At 36.3% G+C, this 21,753-nt stretch overlaps 1 protein-coding gene across 2 annotated transcripts in view; it reads right to left on the reverse strand.

The window, feature by feature from the left end:
- The window catches only part of cacna2d2a (calcium channel, voltage-dependent, alpha 2/delta subunit 2a), a 211,778-nt gene that overhangs the window by 94,298 nt on the left and 95,727 nt on the right, over positions 1 to 21,753 (reverse strand). For both annotated transcript variants that reach the window (XM_051897062.1, XM_051897063.1), the window contains exon 4: positions 18,551 to 18,610. In XM_051897062.1, the coding sequence (XP_051753022.1) occupies positions 18,551 to 18,610 (60 nt within the window). The remainder of the gene's footprint in view (positions 1 to 18,550; positions 18,611 to 21,753) is intronic.

Here is a 21,753-nt window from a genome sequence, read left to right on the forward strand (position 1 = left end):
TCACATTGTGCCGGGTGTATGACTGTGCAGGAAACCTGTTTGGAAATCATTTACAACTGATTCTTGCAATTCCATTTCTTCACAGTAGGTGGCACAGAAATCACACACTTCACCTTTAAAGACTATATGAAATGCATTTACAATCCATTTAAATGAGTAATGTAAATGTATAAATAGTAAAAAAAAAAGTCAGTGGGAAATAAAGCAGGGTGGGAATGGATTTATATGGAACATCAAAAGTGGCCTAAGATATTATTGGTTAATATTATTTTCCCATATCACAACAGCCTTTATAAATCAGCAGGAAGGAAAGAGGCCAGGAATTATAATCTGATGAAAACAATCTCTTTTCTTTAAAGTAACATGCACCTATGAATCATGCATAATACGACCAAACTCTCTGTGTGCATGAGAGGCCTGAGGGTCCGGCTCTTTATTAGAATATGACCCAATCCCAGGGCTTTTAAACAATTACTGACCATTTGAGCAGCATGCAGATGCTCATTTAACTGCCAATAAACAAATAAACATGTAGATAAAACAGCTAAAATAGGCAGCACAAATCTATCTATCTATCTATCCATCTATCTATCTATCTATCTATCTATCTTATTGTGTTTAGCAAGTTGCATGCATAAGATGCATATAAACAATGTATAATAAATAAAAAATTTAATTTATATATATACACACACACACACACCATTTCATATATCATCATTTATATAATAACAATAAATCAGTGGTATGGAATTATAATGCAATGTCAAGCACTGTATCTTTGTGTCATTCTTCATTTAAAACCATATTATTTAAAATCACTATAATTTTATCTATCTCTTTGCCTTTCTTCTTCATAACCTGTTTTTTCTTACACCTTATTTCCTTCTAATTTCTCTCCTTTTGTTGCTTTTCTATTGCCTGTCAGATCATTGGACCTGCAGGCAGCACAATCGCTCTGTGAATATTCCAATCCTCTGATAAGGCGAGGGAATGCTGTCCTGTTGCATTGTGGGTAATACGGTCGTCTATTGTTCTCTGAAAGGGTTCCATTGAGGAGTCTGTGTCTAGCAGCAGATAAAATCATAACACGGCGTGGACACACTGCTTGATAACGATTCACTGCAACACACATTTGCAGATGTGCGCACACACACACACACACACACACACACACAAACCTTAAACTGATCTGGATAAGAGTGTTTTAACGAGCAAAGACAAACATCAACAGTCAAAAGAGCCCACACACAAGTATCTTATTCTGGTCTCTAGATACGGCTCAGTCCCTCCTTCAATGTAATTCTGTGGGATTTTTTTCACTAGTTTGATCGTCTGCCAGACAGAAATCACACAAGTCTGCTTGCTTAGAAAATGTATCATTCATGTAAACAGAACAAATAATTAGGGTTATGGGTTTGTTCAAATCAATAACCCTAAATACGAGTCATAGCAATAGTTAGAGGTGGCACTGTCTTACATCAGTGTATGTGTAAACTTATACCGCAACACAGTAATCATTACAATATGATTCCATTTTTACAGAAATTTAATCCAAAAATGTTTTATATGTTAAATATTATTCATAACAAATGAATGTTAAGTCTGGCGTTAGTGCCAAAAACAGCTATCAGTCAAATAACTTTAAATGTATGAAACAAACAAAAAAACTACAAAATGAATAATTTTTTTAATTGAATATCTCAAATACTGACCAAAATATTGAAAAATACTGAAAAAAAAACTATTGTAGCCACTTTTCAGATTATAATGACATTTGTGATGTTCATATTGTCCCTTCTTATTTTCATCAAAATCAATTTAATAAAAAATATTTTTAGTAAAATTAAATTAAATCATTAAAATAAAAAATGTATTCACGAATGTGAAAAAATATCAAAATTTATGTAATAGTATTACTTATTTTTGAATTAAAATATTATTAAAAATATTATTTAAAATAATAAAAAGGAAAAATGGCCAGGGTAGGTTATAAGTCTAAAACAGAAATTCTGGCAAATTTCATATTTCTCATTCATTTTGAAAAAGTAATTAAAGAGAAGCAGTGAAAAAAGGAAAAAAAAAAGTTTAAAGCTATTATCTATTCTTTAAAAAAGTCCAATAATTGGTTAAACAGAATCACTCTAATAGCGATACCATCCTTAACAATCATCACTATTAAACAGATCACAACAACATTAACAGTAGTGATGCATTTCATCTCTCCTCACTATTTCAGAACATCTTGTCCTACATTCTTCCCTCTTTCTATACCTATTTTAAAATGTTTTTAAATGAGCGCTTTTCCACGAGAGAGCCAAAGAGCCGCTGGCCCACTTCACAGCCGTCCTGAGAGCGGCCAATCAACAATCAGCGGCCGGCGTGATAACCCTGTTATTTGCGACCCCGTAATCATTTCCATCAAAACGCAGCGATGTTCATAAAATCTGCAGACAACATCCAAATCACAGGCAACCTTTTAGAGAGGATACGCATCGAGTCAAGGACACAGAGAGAGAGAGAGAGTGAAATATATGGATGCATGTCAGTCCAGATGTTGTAGATGCACTATAGGCACATTTAATACACATATGCATCGACCAATCCAACGCATAACCAGATAATCTACGACCCATGCTAGCACACACACACACACACCACACTCACCATGCAAATGGCCTGTTTTTCCCAGGGATATCATTTACAATTGAAAAGTGTGATTGTGCTCAAAATGTCTGGCAAAACCGAGGGGACAAAATTGTTATCTGTCATACAAGTGCAAACATATTTATACATATGGCAGCTGCTCAAATGGCTGTCAAAACAGATTTTCCTTTGAATGCCACCAATTTTTACACCTTCTACCAGCAAGAGCCAAAAAAACGTTTTGAATTACTTAGGACCAAATACAAAATCAGACACCATAAAAAGGAAAGATAAAAATAGGTAACTTCAGTTTTGTTATATTTTAGTTGCTAAGATGTGCAAATAAAAGTGTACTCACAAATACAAAAATATTTTTCAAACTTATTTCAACAACAATTAAAGCTGCAAGTAGCGATGAGAGGGCCCTCGACACCCGGGCTCACCGCCACCCGTTGGCCTTAGGAAAACAGTGAACAGTGGCCAATATGCATGTGAGCGAGTAAATACAGGAGAATTATGGCAAAGTCATTTCAAAGTGCCACACTTCCTGCTGCCAACAGGAGGCGCTTTGACTGTAACTGAATATTGCCATGTAGATGTCTTCAGGCCAGGACTATTATCAAACATGTGAAGTTTGGAGCAGATTGGACACTGTATGCCTGAATTACAACAGTCATGGCGAAACATCAGACTTTTGTCAGAGTTTCTCCATCAGTGTCGACTCCGGTTTGAACAATGTAAGGCTGAACACGTTACTGACAATCCTCATTTTGGCTGCGTGAGATTCTCCAGCTTTGTTGTTGTTGATCAACTGAAATGTGAGCTGTTAAAGCTCCGCCCTCTTCTGGAAAGGGGGCCGGGAGCAGCAGCTCATTTGCATTTAAAGGGACACACACAAAAACAGTGTGTTTTTGCTCACACCCAAACAGGGGCAAATTTGACAAGCTATAATAAATGATCTGTGGGGTATGTTGAGCTGAAACTTCACAGACATATTCTGGAGACACCAGAGACTTATATTACATGTTGTAAAAAGGGGCATAATAGGTCCCCTTTAAGGTTATTACTTTAAAAAAAGAATGAGCAATCATACTTTAGAGTGATGCCTCAGCAAACATCAGTGTAAAATGTTCTTTTTGGAACTTAAAAAACATCATCTGCCTGCAAGACGCATAGAAAACAATCACTTTTAAAATGACTAAACACAACATTCACAAAGATTCACACACCTGAGACTACAAAAAAGCAATGACAGATAAATTATGTTTCATTATAAGTCATTTCAGTTTAGTTTTTAGTGTGGCACAGAAGCAAGTGCGATTATTGTGTTATTTGCCACAGCGTGAATGACAACGGATGATAAACAAAAGAAAAAAGTGAGTGCCGCATGAAAAACAAGTCCCAAGCCTCTATTTTTCCACCTGATAAACAATGTTCTCTTGCAAAAGTAAGCAAGAAAAAGCCTTAAGACTTCCTGCTTTTATGCTGAACTTTCAAACATGCATTAAATTGTTGCAGTACTTGAATCAACGCTGCATCGACGGACTAACTAGCTGTGAAATAAACTACTGATTGTTTTCCAAATGACTTTATGCTAAAAGAAGCAGAAGATTACGGCTGATCAACATGTGGTGCTTCACTTTATCTGAACCTGTGAGTATCACATTTATGACAAAAATTATTCCGTAAACAGCACCATTTAATTCAATGGAAGTGTTAAAAACCTCATCAGCAAACTGTGAAAGTGTCCATGAGAGAAAATGTGTGCTATCCACCCATTTCTACCGCTTTCAAAAGAGCTAGTTTTCTCTTTTCCCTTCGCCTCCAGTCACACAGACAGACAAAGAGAAAGACCTTCATGGAGGTTTAGCCTGTGATGAGATGGGCTGTTGTCTTTTGGAGCGTGGCGAGGTGGATTTGGGGATCTATCGATCTGAATCGCAGCTGTATGGAGGGATCGATGGAGAGGCTTTAGAGACCCCTGAGCCTGTCTCCTCATTCATGCCGTGCGGGGGATCGCAAACTCCTTGTGGCCAGGGAACTTTCATCCCATTTATATAGACTGCGCAATCATTTACAATTATGTTCACGGCGGATGCTTTCTTACTAAAGCGAATCCTGAAAGAGGGTACATGTGGTGTAAGTGGCATTCACTATAACTGGTATCAAGGGATACAAATCAAGTAATAAGGCGAGACCTCAGGCTGCAAGAAGAACGTCAAGACCAGAAATATACGGCAATTACATACATGGGGCTAATAACATATCAGAGTACATGCTTCTTTAATGGTTATTTGCAGCACATTAGTTTCAAAGAACACTCGTCTCATAAAGAAATGCTTATATTTTGAGTTAACTATAAGGTATACATTTTTCGAGGTTATTTAATTTTTTTAATCCTGTTAATAACACGGAGGCGAACTCAAACGCTGAGTTAACACACACAGACAGCGCGCGAGCCCTGAAGTAAGATCACTTTCGCTTGTGTCCTCATGAAAGTTTTTCAATTGTATGTGTTTTAAGGCTTGCCAGTTTGGACATTAAAGCGATTTTACACCATCGGATGTGTATAATTATATTGAGCTACTGCGCTGATGCATTGTGGCACATGAACACTCATACAGACAGTAGCTGCACATCACGTGAAGATCGCGTGTACAGAGAGGAGCGCAGAAATTCGTTGTCAACGCTGTCCTGTGATTTATTACTAAAGTAGCTTAGAAACTCAAAAGTTATAGCATATATTTTTCTACTTTTGAAGTAACTACTTACAACCCATAGCTTCACAATTAATAGAGAGACGGTATGACAAATTCACACATGCAATCGCTCTCATTAACGCATTCAAATAAATGTACTGGTACTGTGCTAATTTATCTGTGTCTGATTTACAACGAGCAGAAATCTGTAATAAATGTTACGAACCATAGATAAAATAACTGCTGCAAGTGAGTTATGTCGGAGCATTAGGAAAAAACAGCCCACCTTTAATAAGCATATTTACAGTATAAACCTTGACACACCAAACCAAACAAAGACACAAACGCAAAATAACCTTTCATTAATCGTTATCGAGGTCAAATGTTCAATTAATCGAGATTTCGATTTTAGGTCATATCGTCCAGCCCTACATGAACCTGACCACTTTATGTAGTGTTCATGTAAACACTACGTTGTTCAGATTAATCAATCGGAATGATTTCAACAAATGGTGTTCATGTAAACGTGGCTATTGAGCAAAAATGAAGAAATGTGAAGTTAGTGAAGAGAAAAGATCCTGCAGCATTTAATCAAATATTGATACTCTGACATTTTGTTATATAATGCATGTTTAACTGTGATTTAAGTGGACAAATACCTCTTGAGCCACTGCAGAAGGGTTTCTGAAGAACTACAGAATAAAAAGTTCTTTGTGGGTATTCAAAAACTTTATCATTCAAATTACCTGTATTTGTAAGAATGCAGATAGCACAAGTGAAGAAAAGTGATCTAGTGTTAGGACTGAAAGTATGCAGTGCAGGTAAAAAGTCAGCTTCTCTCTTTCTTTCTCTTTGACCTTTCTATTTCTCCTTGACTTCCTCAGCATGCAAAAGTGTGATGGCTCCCGGAGAGAAGCGTCAGAATATTCAGTGAAGACATGGTTTGCAGGAGTGCAGAGGAGGCTGAGAGCTAAAGCAGCCTGAGTGTTTCTACCTAGAGGAGAGACACTCCAGTAAATTACAGAGACGACTCCAATCAGGATGCTAAAATTACAAAAGCTGAAGGGTCACCAAGGCAACCACCGGAGGTAGCGTGTGCTGGACTCAAAGTATGGGATGAAATGAAGAAACATTTTATCATGAAAAAAGGCTCTTATATCTCTCAGGCTGTTTGCAGAACAGCTCACAATTGCATTCTACTTGTACTATTTTAGCAGTATGCAGTATGTATACTGCGCCCAGTATGCAGATTTTCTATATGCATCCTTGATGACCATCAAAATGTTTGAAAACATGACAAATTAAGCAATATCAGTCATGATCAGTCATATTATCAAAAAATAAAATACATATAAATAAATATATAATATAAACAAAATAAGTAAATCTAATATAAAATATCTTCATTTTATCTGCCAATATTTTTAAAATAAATAAAAGTACAATATATAAATACAATATATAATATAATAATAATATTTAGCATATACTAAACATAAACTAAATAACAATAAGTAAATAAATACATATAATATAAATTATCTCTTAATTTTATTTCCCAACATTTTTAAATAAAATATATAAGAAAAATGTAATATATAAACTAAAAATATATAATATAATAACAATATTTATAATATAATAAACATAAAATAAATAAATTCATATTATATACATTTAAATAAATGTAAAATAAATATATAATATAACAATATTTAGTGTATAAATAAATAAAGACGCTCGAAGATGACTTGCAGAATGAGGGCATGGGACAACATGCTAATGTCTAAACCATTTTGCATACTGCTTCACATGCTAATTTAAAACAAAATATTATGCTAGTATTCTCTTCCAGTCGTTTTCTGTCATCTCTTGGCATATTTTCCCAATGTGCCCCAGTACCCGTACTGTACGTCCATCTCGCTGACCACTAATGGCATGGATCGGTACTACAGTTGGTGCCAGCTTTGCCCTGCAGCCAAGCAGCACAGCTCTGCCACAATAAAAACAGTGTTTGAGATAATTGGCTCTTCAAAGTGGAAAGATAGAGCTGCTCTCTCTCCCGTCCCCTCTAAGTGGCTGGGGCCCATTAGCCATTGAATACATTACCAGCCTTAGAGGGCCATCTTTAAGACCTTTAATCAAGCTAAAAGTAGAGCTGTACAAGACCAACCTCCATTCTGGACTTATTCCATTTTTATGTCCTTGAGCTGTGCTGACATATTTTCTACTTGTTTTATTAGGCTATTTATTTATTTGCTGTCAGTTTGATACTCTGGTTAAACATGATGCTATATGGTGTTTTTAGAATCGCCCTCCTATATTTTTATTAAGCATTCAGAGAAGTAGCTGTCTTCAAGAATATGAGGAGTCTTCAAGAGTCGTCAAAAAGTGTGCCAACTTCTAATTTTCAAAGACAAAAAGTTTTTATGATGTATGTTAACTCTCTTAAAGACCCCCTGTGGTGAAAATCAAGTTTTTAATGTTGTTTATATGTCTATGTGGTGTTTTTAATATGCAAACCATGTGCAAATTCATATGTCAACACCATTGCTGAGTATTTTCTCTTTAAAACTGCAGTGAAAAAAAAACAGTCTCAAAGACAAACCTGCGGTTTGAAATCGCTGGTGTCCGTGACGTCAGAAACTACCATGTAACCAATCACGTCAACGTGGGCGGGGTTAATTTGCATATTCATTGATCCACGTATATTAAATGAGGCAAGAGTGTAGAGTTACATTCAAGCTATTTTAAGGCATGAAGAATTTTTTTTCACATGAAAAAACATTTAAATATGTCATTTTGGTGATCAAAGATAAGTTTTAAGGGATAAAATTATTGACTACAGGGGGACTGTAAAGGGATAAACACCTAAAAGTTAAAATTTGGTCATTAATGACCCACCCTCATGTTGTTCCAAACCTGTATGACTTTCTTTCTTCAGTGCAACACAAGTTATAAAGATTGTTGAAATTACAATTAATGGGCTTTCAAGCTTCAAAGGGACATAAAAGCACCATAAAATAAAATAATGCTTTATATATTCCAAGTCTTCTGAATACATAATAGCTTTGTGTGAAAAACTGATCAAAACAAGAAACCTAGCCATGTCCGGTTAGCCATGAACAAATCATGCTTTAGAGTCAAATCTTTCCAATGAATCAGTTGATCCAAACTGGTGTGAATGATTTGTTCATGAATCAGACTGATTCGGTTCTCTAGTTCAACTCAATGATTTGGTTGCAGCTCACTGGAAAAGATTAACAGTAAATAATAAATAATAACTTAAATTGTGTTGTGTTTTTCACACAAATCTATCATAGGACATGAAACTTGAAACAGTGCACAAGCTACTACTTACTTTTCCATTGCATTTACGTACTTTTTGAAGCTTAAATGCTTTACTTAATGTCTAAATGTGGACATGTGCACTAAATGCACAGAGAACAGTGACGGCACAATCCATAAACTGACAACATGAGGCTGAATAAATAATGACAGCATTTAAATTTTTGCCTGAACTATTCCTTAAATGTTTAGAGCACCTTTTCTAAGAAATACATCTGCTGCTGGGTGTAAAATGAAGATGTTGAAGGCTGTGAACGTTTTGCAAGGCTTTATAGCTGCAGGTTGAGCTTCTGGAGGCATGAAGCATATCCACGGGAGAGATAATGGAACTTACAACCTGCGTTACTGACCTCCAGAGGAAAGAGAGTCGGAAAAAGAAAGTGACAGAAGGGCACGAAACCAAAGAGAGTGAGAACTGCTCCCCGCGGGCGTCTAATGTTACTGATTATCTATGGCTGTCTAATACATTGTGTGTATGACTCTGATTGGAATGGAATACTAGCATACTACTTCTGCATACTGTGCATTTCAAATAGTAGTACTCTACACTGCTGTCACATGACCTCAGCATAATGTTTAATTCAGTAAGTTAGAAACCACATAGCAACACTAAAAGTTCTTAACAAATCTTTAAAAATGTAATTGTCATATGTACAGTACATATTGTAACCAAATTTCTGATTTAACAGAACACACATCTGAGCAACTTCATATCCCGAAACATTAACCTAAAGTCAGAATATATTTAAACACATGCAGAGGCAAAATTTCATGAATGCAATGTCAAAAGAGCTGCTTGAAAATAATGCAACCTTCTTGTTTTATGATGAAAGGCTTGATTGATTACAGAATGATGATTATGGCAAATGGCCTGGAAGATGGCTGTGTCTCTCTCACCATAGTAACCCATCTGTAGAGTGCCTCTCCTCTCTCCCCTAATGGCACAGCTATTAGCACTAATGCATTTCAAACATACTGCTGACACACTGGATGGAAAGTGCACATCTTTTCCCCTCTCTCGCTCCCTCTCACTGCTGTCTTACGCAGCGCTATCCTTTCCTTACAACACCCCTTCAAACACATCTAATCAAACAGGCCTGGGCTTCCTCGCAGCTCTTTACCTTCAGATTGACAGCTACAAGTACAGGGACAAATACGCTGATAAGCACAGTTAACTTTAGCGGAAACAGATACGGACTAAACCATCGCAATGCATTCAGTGATAATGAATAGAGCTGTAATTGTAGTGATGGTACGATTGTAGCCACATTAATGGGTTGTGCAACATTGAAAATAGTTATTACTTTAGTACTAAGCAAAGCAAAAACAAATGTAGCTATTATCATAACAGCATGTTGTCATTACAACAGTTTGTTCTGGTTCTCAAATCTGACTGGCTGAGAGATCTTTCCAGCCATGCAATATTCTACCAGTATCACAACGGGAACCATTTCACCGTTTGAATCACTCCGCTTTCAGCATTCTCACAGCGAGTGTCATGGCGGACAAGAAAGTCTGCCATATTTTTACAGATAATACTGTTGTTGTGCCACGGAATGTAGTTTTAAGAGTTTTCTCAGGCGAGAATGTAGTTATTTAGACCTCAAATATGCAACGTGTATGTAAACATAGCGGCTAGTTGAAAATTTGTTTATTCGTTTTCATAGATTTGAGCTCCAGGCCGTCGTACCTGCCGAGAACAGCTTCATTTCGGCCAGTCCTTCGGGAATTTGCCGCTGGCTCTTATGTAGATGGTGGTTAAACATGAGATATAATTCGTTTTGGGTATATCAAATGGGCAATCTTTGGTTTTATTAATGTATTACTTGTTCCAGAGTAAATCGATTTGGCTTAAGGGCTATATTACGTTCGATAACTTTATATTTATATTATTCAATGTAGTGACGATGCAAGCTGCCTCTAAGAACACCAACGAAGAAGAACAATAACATAGAGACGAAACACGCTCTGTAGAGCAGTTTGTCTGATTAGGGCTACTGTAGAAACATGCCAGCACAACATGTAAACAGTGTTTGAGATAATGTAAGGGGACCTGGAGTGTATGTAGATAGAAATGGCTCATTCTAAGGTAATAAAAACATAACAGTTCATTTTGTAAGGTCTTTATACACCACTGAAAACATAGTTATGTATATTATATTGCATTTTTATCAATAGATCCTCCTAAATATTATACACTGGACCTTTAAATATTATTGTTCAATGTCGTATTTGGTATTGAGAAAAGGTCCGTTAGTGATTGTGACTTCAGTGAAAGTTACATTAATGCGCCATTAGATGGCAGCAAAGACTGTCTTTACGAGTGAGTCAGATGCAAGGTTGTAAACAAGGATGTTTTTTTTTACTTTAAACAACATCTTACAAGACGCAACTGGCAAATGCATTGACTAGCACTGTAATGGGAAATCCCCTTAAATGTTAAAAGGACAAAGATAAAGGATATTATAAATAATTTCCTCAGCAGACATTCAAACTGATTTTGCCATCATGAATGTAAGATTGACCTGAAGAATATCATCTAGATGCAGGTAATGCACTTGCTCAGTCAATCTCTCTCTCTCATAATAATCTATTCTACATAATACAATAAGTTTCTCACAAAAGAGGGTTTTTTAAAGACATGCTGTTGTTGTTTCTTATTTATTTACACACTTGTGCAGTCTAACTGTTGTACAAACACAATAACACACTCATAGCCGTGCGATATGGCTCTATATTAGCATGGCTGTCAGTCTGTCTGTCTGTCTATCTATCTATATGCTCTTTCCGTATGAGACATAGTAATGTCGATGTCTTAGCAAATATCATTATATCATTGATAAAACCAGAGGAACCTGAATAAATGTATAAATATTCTGAATCAATTGCATTTAGATTGTTGAGACCCATGATGCTCAACAGATATACAAGACAACCACATGTTTTCATCACGTTCAGATCTAGATCTGACACAGTCCTTGTTTATTCTTCTCAACAGTGCCTTGTCATCCGCAGAGAATATGGTATTACAATACCCAATGAAAAGGGTAGTGAGTCGAAGGAGATGTAGTCTTTTCGTAGTCGTTGTGCTGCCTGCACCAGTTTAAACGAGACAATCGCATTAATCAGCCAAGAAATGGCTCTCAAACCAATTGTGACAGAGAGGCTGGCCTAAACGACCTTGAGAAATAAGACGCAATAAAAGAATTTAACGACTATTTCACACACTATTGCATTCAGATGGATTTAAAAGGCCGGCGTGCCACGACTAGCGCTGTTGTTATTACAAGCCGAGCCGGGAGAGCTCGATACTGTGGTCAAACATGACAACCGCTGCATTCAAACAGCTTATTCAGTATTGTGGATGGAGACAGGTGGCTGGACAAACAAATATAACATGTTAAACACTATATATTGTACGATCTGGTATCATAAGATCCTAACAAAAGAATCTTGACGATTTACATGTCATTATATCGACAAGGACAGTCAGGTCAAGTATGTTATGCAGCACTTTATGAACTCTGAAATAAATGAATGTTTTGACTTTCAGAAATATGCTTGGATCAAGCTCTATATTATTAGATTATTTTTTAATGTTATGAAATATATGTATTATAAATTAATAAAATGGAAAAACAAATATATAACATTTAAATATAATTAAAATATATATTTTCATTTAAGAACTTAAAAAAATATAAAAAAATTTGAACATCGCTAATATTTACTTTCATTTCCCTCCAAAATGATGTTACTTCCTGTAGGATGATGCCATTAGGAACTGGCTTTTTTATTTAAATGGATATTACAACAGAATGTAAAGTGATATTGATGACGCTGGTAAAAATCTATAAATCGCCAAGAAAACATTTGAAAATTTTTGATTAAAGGAGAAAATAAAGAAACACTTGGAATATTTCTTAATACATTTCCATTTCAACGAATACAATTTCTATGTTCTATCTCTAAATACTGAGTTTAACATTTTATCCATCATTTTAATGCATATAAACACAAAAATGTACAGCATAACATAATGACCTGGTCAATAAATGACGTCTTTATGTAAAGTGGCTCACTGTGTTTTACGTCACTGATGTGCGAGGACAGACGCGCAGGACTTTCCGAACAGATGAGGTGTGCGGTTATCTATCATGCCTGTCATGGTAATTAAGTGTGTATGGCAGCTGCGATGTCTGGCCATCAGGGGAAGCGCGCGGGGCAAAGTAATGGTGACTCGCGCAATGAAGTACGAGCTGCCTCTCCGGTCGCTACAGCAACAGCAGCCACGGTATTCTGGGAATCTGGGCCGATGATGTCACCTCTGTTAGCACAAAGCACAGATGGACTGAGGCAGGTACTGAACAAGCGCTTCGCAAACACACACAGACGCACACACTAGTATGGGCAGGTGTTCTCGTTTCCACAGTTGGCCATGCATGCAGAAACATACACGTGGTCGGCGTTTATGGTAATACAGTTAAGCAAAGAGACGTGTGGTGATGTACGCACAGGACATTTCATTTGTGTTAGGGCTTCAAGTGGCCTGCGCTACTGTGACCTCTACATGAAAAGAGTTACTGACTATCAAAAGAGGGTGATTTTACAAGCTTTGTTCATTAGCAAGAAAGTAAATGTATGCATATCATATATTTGTTACCAATTAGTTAGTGTCAAGCTATTTTGAAACTACCAATCATTTAAAGTAGTTAAACTACAGTCAGTCTTCTTTAACACTACAAGCTACTACAACACTGAAAATAATTAATGGAGCAATCTTTTTAAAACTGTTCATGACTTTGAGATCACAAATACTTTATCTCAGTAATAAATTACAATTTTAACTTGCATTTTTATATTTTAACTGCAGATGTCACTAGAGCGAATCCTATATTGTACCTTTAAATCAGTGTTGTTATTGTTAACTACTATTAAAAATCGTTTTCGTCAATTGAAGCTTAAATCAAATTAAATATAATTTTTATAAACTTAAACATGATAAACTCAAAAATATAAATAAACAAATATTACTGATTATTATTAATAATAAAAATTTGTACTAAATAAGTATTAAAATTACTAAAACTGAAATAAAAATAAATTAAAGCTTAATATAAACATTAAAAATTAATCAAATAAAAAGTATTAAAAATTATTTAATGAATCAATAATAATTTATTAATAATTAATAATAATAAATTAATAAAACAATTTAAAAAGCACATAGCAAAATCACTAAAACTTAAATTAAAAGTTAAAAATGTTAAAATTACAGCTAATTCAAAATATCAAATACTATAATAGTATTTAAATAATACTAAAATACTGTAAGTATTAAGTAATAAAACAAATAGAACAAATTAGTAACAAACACCTAGTGAAAAACATAGTAATTAACATTTTTTTTTTTTTTAAAGAAGCTTGAATAAAAAACAAATCAGTGAATAATTTATCTAAACCATCTATGAGAACATGGCTCCCATTACTATCACCTGTCTTTAACTAGCAATAGCAAGTAGCAAATCATAGTTACTAGTGTACATAACTATGTGAGAGCAGCTTAGCTACTTCAAACTAGCTTCCCCAACACTATTTATAAGCCTGTTACCCTTTTGTATCTGATCTGCGTGCCTCTTTTTCTCACCGTCTCTCGTATTTACTCAATCCGTCGCTCTGAGACTCGTGCGTTTTTGCGCTGCTAATGTGCTAAAGAGCATGTGAGACTAATCTAATTACAGCGTCGCTCCAAAAGAGAGAGTGAAACTGTTTCGAATCTAAAATCGACAAATGGAGAGACCCCTCGCCGTATCCCAGCATCCTCGACGCCCCTCCTCTTGCTCTTGTCTCTCCCGTAAAGACGGTGAATTGGTTTGGCCCCTACAGTGCTTCATTACCTGGCCTAATTATAAAGGCAAATGAAATCAGCCCCGCAATACATTATTAATGTCCGCACGCCATTAGGATTCAATTGCAGTATTTGCAACAATATGATATTTTCAAACTGTTTTCACGCCTGATTAGAAACGAGGACAGATAAGAGGGAGGTGTGAGAGGAAAGAGAGAGATAGTGAAAGAGGAAGGTGAGTGGGGCGGGAGAAAGAGTGATGGAAATACAGAGAGAGAGAGAAGCCATATATGAAAGACGTCTAAATGAATATGGCAAAAATATCTAAACCTGTACGAGTTTCTTTCTTCTGTTGAGCCCAAAAGAAGATATTTTAAAGAATGTTGGTAACCATACAGTTGACGACACCCATTGACTTAGTAGGAAAAAAAATAATATGGAAGTCAATGGGTGCTTTGTCACCAACATTCTTTAAAATATCTTCTTTTGTGTTCAACAGAAGAAAGAAACTCATACAGGTTTGGAACAACTTGAGGGTGAGTAAATGATGACAAATTTTTGGGTGAACTATCCCGTTAGCATGCTAATGTACTAACCCATTGTACACACTTAACAAGTTCACACATTATTGTCGATTACAAACCTCAGTACTCAAGATCTAAATCTCAATATGAGCTCAAATATTTTACCATGAAATCAAAATTGACAGATAACGTGTTTTTATTGCCATGAGGGCGGAGCAAACTGTCACTCACATGAGATCCACCAACAGCAAACCACAACCATCCAATCAAATCCCCATGGACAAAATGAAGCCCCACCCTACATTTTTTCCTGTTCGAGAAGCTGTTTCACTCGGATAAGCAAATCAATTTTAGGAGAAACAGGATGAAGTTACTTAAAGGGTTAGTTCACCCAAAAATGAAAATTCTGTCATTAATTACTCACGCTCATGTCGTTCCAAACACGTAAGACCTTCGTTCATCTTCAGAACACAAATTAAGATATTTTTGATAAAATCCGATGGCTCAGTGAGGCCTCCATTGACAGCAAGATAATTAACACTTTCAGATGCCCAGAAAGCTACTAAAGACATATTTAAAACAGTTCATGTGACCACAGTGGTTCAACCTTAATGTTATGAAGCAATGAAAATACTTTTTGTGCACCAAAAAAAAAAAAAACGACTTTATTCAACAATATCTAGTGATGGGCGATTTCAAAACACTGCTTCAGACAATTTTTTGTTTCGAATCAGTGGTTCGGAGCTTGTATCAAACTGCCAAAGTTACGCCCCCCAGTGGTGAACCATTGAAATTTCTAAACGTTTATGACATAACGAAGCCTCGTTTACTGAAATCATGTGACTTTGGCAGTTTGATACACGCTCCGAAACACTGATTCGAAACAAAAGATTCGTAAAGCTTCGAAGCTTTATAAAGCAGTGTTTCGAAATTGAATTAGAACAATTATTAAAACTTAATAGTTACTTATCATTACAGTTACTGTCCTTGGTGTGAACAGCGCTTTAACATACATTAGTTTGTGTGATTGCTGCTACACTCAAATGTAATATAGTAACACGCATAACATAACATGCTAATTATGGCATTTTGATTTAAAGTCATGATGAAATAAAGCGACATGAAAACATATACATACAATTTGATGAATTGTTCCCAATAATATCTATAACATGCATTTAGATAACTGACAGGGTGAATTTCCATTTCATGCTGACTTTAAGGGCCTGTTTACACCTGATCACTTCATGTGTTTTACTGATCGGATATCTATCTGATTTGTTAAAAACGGTTCCATTTACACTCGTCCACATAAATGTGTCTGCGCAAAATGAATATAAATCCAATCTTCAGTTCCTGCGCTATATGCAAACTTAATGTAGTTCACATCAACGAAAGCAACAGATATGAGCTGCATTTTATTTATCATCAGCTAATTTCAAGGTCAAAGACCGCAATAGGAGAAAGAGCGGCATCAGCACTGGTAAGATCATTTAGTCTCACTACTTTTAATGAAGATGATTTTGTTTTGAGTGCTTATTTTTCATTTGCGGCAGTTTGCATGTTAGCTTGCGGAAGAGGCGGCGATGCATGTTGCAATGGCACTGTCATATCTGGCTATAACATGTCATATAGCTATGTCTATAATACGCTCTCACATGTTTGTTTTTTAACATTTTGGGAGGAGTAAAATTAACATATGTGGTTTCAATAACCAGATGCATTTACACTTGTCCAGTTTTGTCTGGAATGCGTCTCAAACCACCTCATGAAGTGGTTTGAGTGATCAGATTTAAATCTGTCTCGAAAGCATTTCGGAGGGCATTTCCTGGTCTTTTCATGTTCAGATAGCTGTCCAATCAGAGAAAATCCATGAAGTGACCAGGTTTAAACAGGCCCTAAAATTCCAAGGTCAAAAAAAAATGCATGGATGAATTGTTTCCAACAAGGTCAATAACATGCATTTAGAAAATAGGGTGAATTTTCATTTCATGCCGACTTATCCAATCCAACTACAAAGACATCCAAAGACAATCCTCTGGAACAAGGTTAGAAATAGCCTCTGTTAAACAGTTTGGTAATGCACATCTATGTCCATGTATGTGCTTGTGTGTGTATAATATAATACACAGTCCATCAGAAGTCTATCATGTCATATGAGTTGATGCCGGAGCATGTGGGGTGACAGACAGCGTTGTGCGTCCTCTATCGCCCACCCCTTCACTGGTGACTTTAGTGGCTAAGCAGCCATGAATAGAGATGGGCTCTCTCAGAGAGGAGGTCTCATAATTATTAGTTTTAGAGCCTATTCTCAAATATCCCGCGGGAGCAACGGGGTTAAAAATCCATTTGTGGGAAGTGTAGCATGACAGCAAGCACGGTCTCCCTGGAGACAGCCAACATCACACAGCAGTGTGTGTGTGTGTGTGTGTGTGTGTGTGTGTGTGTCATGTATGTGTGTTTATGTCTGTGTGTGTCCTCTGTATGTACCGCATTGGTCTAGTGTCTGTTTTTGTAGCCATGAATGGTCCTGTTCACAAACCGACTCTGCTGAAAGTTAATACCGATCATTCACAAAGTTGTTCAGCCCTTATATGTTCATATACTAAATATTTTGGCTAATTTTAGATTACCTGCTTTTATGAATACAGATTTGAGACTAGCTTTCTTTTCACATACACAGTCTCAGCCGTAAAATTTTACAGCATTTCCCTACTAGATTTCATTTGACATTTACCAGAACCTGATAAATCAGCAATTCTTACATATATACATATGCCCATCTATCCATCTATCTATCCATCCATCCATCCATCCATCTATTCATCCATCCATCCATCCATCCATCCATCCGTCTATCATCTATCCATCCATCCACCCACCCACCCATCCATCCATCCATCCATCCATCCATCCATCCATCCATCGTCTATCCATCCATCCATTCATCCATCCATCTATCATCTATCCATCCATCCATCCATCTATCCACCCACCTACCCATCCATCCATCCGTCTATCATCCATCCATCCATCTACCCATACACCCACCCACCCATCCATCCATCCATCCATCCATCCAACCATCCATCCAACCATCATTCACCCATCCATCCATCCATCTGTCTATCATCTATCCATCCATCCATCATCCACCCACCTACCCACCCTCCCACCCATCCATCCACCCGTTTATCATCCATCCATCCATCTATCCATCCACCCGTCTATCATCCATCCATTCATCCATCCATCCATCCATCCATCCATCCGTCTATCATCCATCCATCCATCCATCCATCCATCCATCCATCATCTATCATCCATCCATCCATCCACCCATAAATCCATCGGTCTGTCACAACTATTCATTTCCATTTGCTACTGTTACTGAAAGAAAGAAAATTATATTCTTCTTATATTCTCATTAAAAGTTGAGTAAGTTGGTAATCTCAAATCTCAAGACAGTTGAACTTTGACCTTACTTTGATTCCATCTTGCCATTGATGCTCTCGTTGGATTTTTTCAGCCTCTCCAGCCAACCTCTGAAAGAAAGAAAAGATACAGAGGTCAAAAATGAAGGATCATGGGTAACAGAAGAAGAATGACCTGAAGTCTGAAATCCAAAATGACAATTTGTTTTAAATCAGCATCAAGACTGTATGTAAAAAATGTTATGAATGTAAGGTAAAGTGTATATTTTAGGACTTGTAAGTGTTCACCATTTTAAGTTCTTTTTTATATGATTTGTGACCTAGTCCATCATTTTGGGTCACTTTGACTCAAAGTTTTATCCTTTTAAGTAAAACAGAATGATTATTATGTTTCTATTTCAAACTGTTGCAGACACATAATTACTCAAATGATGGCTGAGACTTTGCTTTTTATTTTAGAGCTTAAATCTCAAAAAGTGTTTCTGGGTCAAAGTGACTCTGGAGCATGTCACATTTTCAAACACCTTTTTGCTCACTAGTTCATTTTAAATGAGTTATTCCATGAAGTTTCTCAGTTAATAAGCTGATGCTGCATGCATAATAATTATAAATAAATGAGAAAAATGTTTAGCATTTAGCATTAGATGGAGTTTAGCATGTCAGACTGCAGGAAATGCTTTTCATACAAAGGTATTTGTCAACTACGCATGTACTAGTTACACTGGTGGTAAAAGGAAGGAACATAAGTGTACATATTTTTCATACTTTATCTGAGATAAAACGCAATGCAATTAATCTAAAACAGCATGTATTATAGTATTATTTTCTGGTAATTTATTTACTTTATTTCAAGGTATATCTGGAAAAAAGTCTTTACAAATTAGTGTAAAAAATGCAGCACTGGAATCCTACAAATCTTATGTAAAATGCTTTATGTATTGTTTAAACGCAGGATAAATTGTCTCTTGACACAGTTCTCGGAACACGTGGGCCGCTCAGCATGTTATAGATTCATTACATGCGTCATCATCATTGAAAAGCTCCATCTCTACAGAAACAACCCACTCCTCTGTGTTAATGGTGATAATTCACTTCAAACCTGCTCAATATGTCAGGAAACTTTTCCCAGAAAGTCAGTGTGGCAGATGTTTCACAGAAATCCACATTCATGACATCCACTACACTGACTCATATGCTGCATCCCAATTTGCAGTCTTCTACTGCACACTAATGCGATTTACTGATGAGGGATGAGGAAGTATGTACATTTGAGTATGTGGTAAGACACAGTATGGAAGTATTGGGACAAAATATTACAGTCATTAAATTGGAAAAAACATTTTGTCACATACTTTTTGTGTTTGCATGAATGTGTTGAGTTAGCATCTGTGTTATTTTTAAATTTATTATTCAGTTTTAGGTTCACATCTAAAAACTGCATCTTAAAATTTCCAGTTATGTGAAAAATTTGATATAAAAATAACCATCCTTAATCACAGAACACAGGATTGTGGGTAATATTAGCCCATAACACATAATAACAGAATTATGGTCACTATTAGTCCAGACACCATGATGGGATGCACATTTTGAAAACAGTACACCAAACAATATGATTTAGGATGCACTAATGCTAATTTCACATACTACTAAGTACGCGAATTAGGATGCAGCCTAATACTGCACTCCATTTAAAGTAAGATGTGGAATATTCCTGCTTGAAACTTTTCCTGCACTTTTCTAACTAGGATGCAAGAAATTCCGAGTTGCAGCAACAGACTTGATTCCAGTTTCAACATGTTGCCGTCTAAATGAAGCATGTGTTTAATTGGCTGCATATTGATTGCATCAGCACTAGTAATTGGTTAAATGTACACCATGCAAATTTTAAAAGTAGCTGATCCAAGTAAGACTATGGAAAAGATGCTCTCCCCATCTGGAGATAACAGTGGAGTTTTTATCTGACCTACGCAATTCTCACTTCCTGTGCTCATGAAGGAGAAATGAACACCTGACAGCTTCAGACGAGACCACAGATCAGTGCGTTTGCCCAGATAAAAATAGAGGAAAGTTTGCAAAAGTTTTTTCCACTAATAATTGCTAGAACTGTTCAGGCTGTGTCTTCAAAGTTTGAACAAGATGTTCTTCTAATTAGAGCCCATTTTGTTGAGATTCATAGCTCTGATGCCAGCATAATAATGGAAGGACACACAGATATTATATATTTTTCTCATACATCACTATCTATCTATCTATCTATCTCTAACTTTGCTTTTCTAGTTAAATTCTTTTGAATTTAAATTCTATTTACTATACTGTAAGTTTTTTTCACTATTTACTGTATAGTGAAAGAGACAATGTTCAATATATGGGGTAAGAGCAAGTTAAAATGAATTTGAATTTGTATTGTGTGCATTGTATATGATGTACTGATTTTTTAGAGTCAGATAAGCCAAATATATATATATAATCAATCAAATAAATATATATAAATTTAAATAAATGAACTGAAAGTCCAAGAGCATCTGCCCAATGCATAAACACAAGTCACATGGAGTACTTTCATGGTGCTTTTTTAAACAAGAGCATTGTGAACATTCAACTAAACATCTCCTTTTGTGCATCACGGAAGAAAAAGGTTTGGAATAACATGAGAGTGAGTAAATGACAGAATATTACATTCAGGGTGAGCTATTGCTTTAATCATGCGTGGGAGCGCGATATTGTTTCTAATCTCCATTTTCGGACACCATTGGAAGTACCATAATCAGAGCAGCTCCCACACAGGTGATTCACGCTCTCTTGTCTCACTCAATCCCTGTTTTTCGTGATTCTCCTGGGGAGATTCACCTGATCTGCATCCAGACTCACCCACGAACACCTGCCGCCTGTCTCCGGGCTTAAGGTGCAAAAACTCCCACTCATTTCCACTCAGAATGCGGGCAGACTTCCAGACGATCTCCTTCACTCGACTCTTGACAAAAGAGCCCTCATAAAAAATATCAATTACATACCTTTCACTGACTGCATTCAAAAGCTTTCAAACGGTAGCTTAAACGACTAATAGGCTCGCTGCAGTAATGTACCTAATGTTAGAGAAATAACAGAGTGAGCGTTCGAGAGGTGAGCCTAATTCAAGGGCAGTTGCGTTTAATGGCTACACCATTAGGAGTAATGCAAGCGCCAAATGACACTCCACTCCAGGGTGCCAATTCAAACGGTATTAAACACTATGTCTTATTGACCAGGCTTGC

This window comes from Ctenopharyngodon idella, chromosome 6, assembly GCF_019924925.1.
Source record: "Ctenopharyngodon idella isolate HZGC_01 chromosome 6, HZGC01, whole genome shotgun sequence".
In the NCBI taxonomy this organism is placed as follows: Eukaryota; Metazoa; Chordata; class Actinopteri; order Cypriniformes; family Xenocyprididae; genus Ctenopharyngodon; species Ctenopharyngodon idella.